Source organism: Sinocyclocheilus rhinocerous, unplaced genomic scaffold (assembly GCF_001515625.1).
Source record: "Sinocyclocheilus rhinocerous isolate Xijiao unplaced genomic scaffold, SAMN03320098_v1.1 scaffold853, whole genome shotgun sequence".
Taxonomy (NCBI): Eukaryota; Metazoa; Chordata; class Actinopteri; order Cypriniformes; family Cyprinidae; genus Sinocyclocheilus; species Sinocyclocheilus rhinocerous.
In genome coordinates, this window is record NW_015627738.1 from 1,646,430 (window position 1) to 1,648,050 (window position 1,621).

Below are 1,621 nucleotides of genomic sequence, written 5' to 3' on the forward strand. Positions count from 1 at the left end.
TATATCTGAAGTTTAAACTCATATGGTTTAAACCGCATGATTTAAGCGCGATAAACATGATAATCAGAACCAAAACAGATGTTTTTAGCAGGTCGCAGCTCTATTCTGGAAAAGGGGGCTGGGAGCAGCAGCTCATTTGCATTTAAAGAAACAGGCCCGAAAAACAGCTTGTTTCTGCTTTCACTCAAAATAGGCATCTTCAAAATGTTATAATAAATGATCTGTGGAGTATTTTGAGCTGAAACTTCACAGACACATTCTGGGGACACCAGAGACTTATATTACATATTGTAAAAAAGGGGCATAATATGTCTCCTTTAAATATCATTATAATCTGACTGTTCAATATATATATTTTTTTTCATTTCGTTAAAATTTGGTAGGTTATAATTTAAGAAAGAAATGTTTAAATATAAAATAAATATATTTTTTATATTATTTTTATATTTTTATACGAGATCAAGCTGTAGTTATTTTAAAAAATGCACTTTAACAGCATGTTACAACTTGAAGATTAAAATAACATTAACAAACCCCTAAAAATAGCAATTACAATCCCGCAGCTCTCACATTTAAGTTTTAAAAATATCAAATAAAGCTTATTTCACTTATCAAGAGGCACCTTCAGTCTAAATTATTCAAGCTCATCAAAGCACCAACCACAAGCTTCCACGACAACAAGCTCCATGGCAACCTAGTTTTCCTGCCACCTTCTCTAATGCTGCATTCAAGTCCTCCTGGGACGTTCGTACTTACGAGTTGACAAGTCTCCCAGCTGTATAAGACAGAAGGAAAAGCATGGTTACCTCCATCGCCAGAGCGGCGGTCTGCTGGTCGTAGTGGTTGAGGAGGTTGGGCATGAAGGTGGTGTTGTAGGGAAGATCCTGGCACATTCGGAGGCCGATTGACTCGCAGGTGAACATGCTGTGACTGCCCACCGAATCCATGTGGATGCCCAGGCTGCTCGTGAACTGGGACAGGACCAGCAGAGCAGCCAAGAGCCACATCCTTCGCAAAGGTAAATCCACAATGTGCCCCATGCTTGAATGGCAGAACACAGCGGGACAGGACTGAGAGGCCGAACGCAAGCACAAGGGTTTATTCTCTACGCAGAACACATAGTGTGTAAGGTATTGACCGCTTCGATCTCCTTCCTGTTCTGTCCTCATGGATACCTGACGTTGACTGGTGTCTCGGGTCAGTGCACGCTTTGATCAGACCCTTGGACAGTCTTATGCATCCTCTCACATTCATACAAGACTACAGAAGCTGCCTTTGATCAGGGTGATCTTCAATGGATCCTTCAAACGGGGCTTTAGGACGGGGCTACGACTGATACTGGATACCTATAATGACATATATTAAAAGACAAATTTAAAACAAGGATATTTGTAAAATAAAATACAGACACCACCAGACTCATCTGAAGCCAGTGTGCAATAAACAATTTAGCCATTTTAACTGGTTAAAGGGGTCATATGATGTTGCTAAAAAGAACATTATTTTGTGTATTTGGTGTAATGCAATGTGTTTATGTGGTTTAAGGTTCAAAAAACACATTATTTTCCATATAATGTACATTATTGTTTCTCCTCTATGCCCCGCCTTTCTGAAACGCGTC

At 39.7% G+C, this 1,621-nt stretch overlaps 1 protein-coding gene across 1 annotated transcript in view; it reads right to left on the bottom strand.

Annotated features, from left to right (window-relative positions):
• Window positions 1-1,342, bottom strand: part of fzd3b (frizzled class receptor 3b) — a 32,139-nt gene extending 30,797 nt beyond the window's left edge. Inside the window, exon 1 of the mRNA XM_016546076.1 lies at window positions 807-1,342. Within this exon, the coding sequence (XP_016401562.1) occupies window positions 807-1,169 (363 nt within the window). The 5' untranslated portion in view covers window positions 1,170-1,342. The remainder of the gene's footprint in view (window positions 1-806) is intronic.
• Window positions 1,343-1,621: the final 279 nt, after the last annotated feature.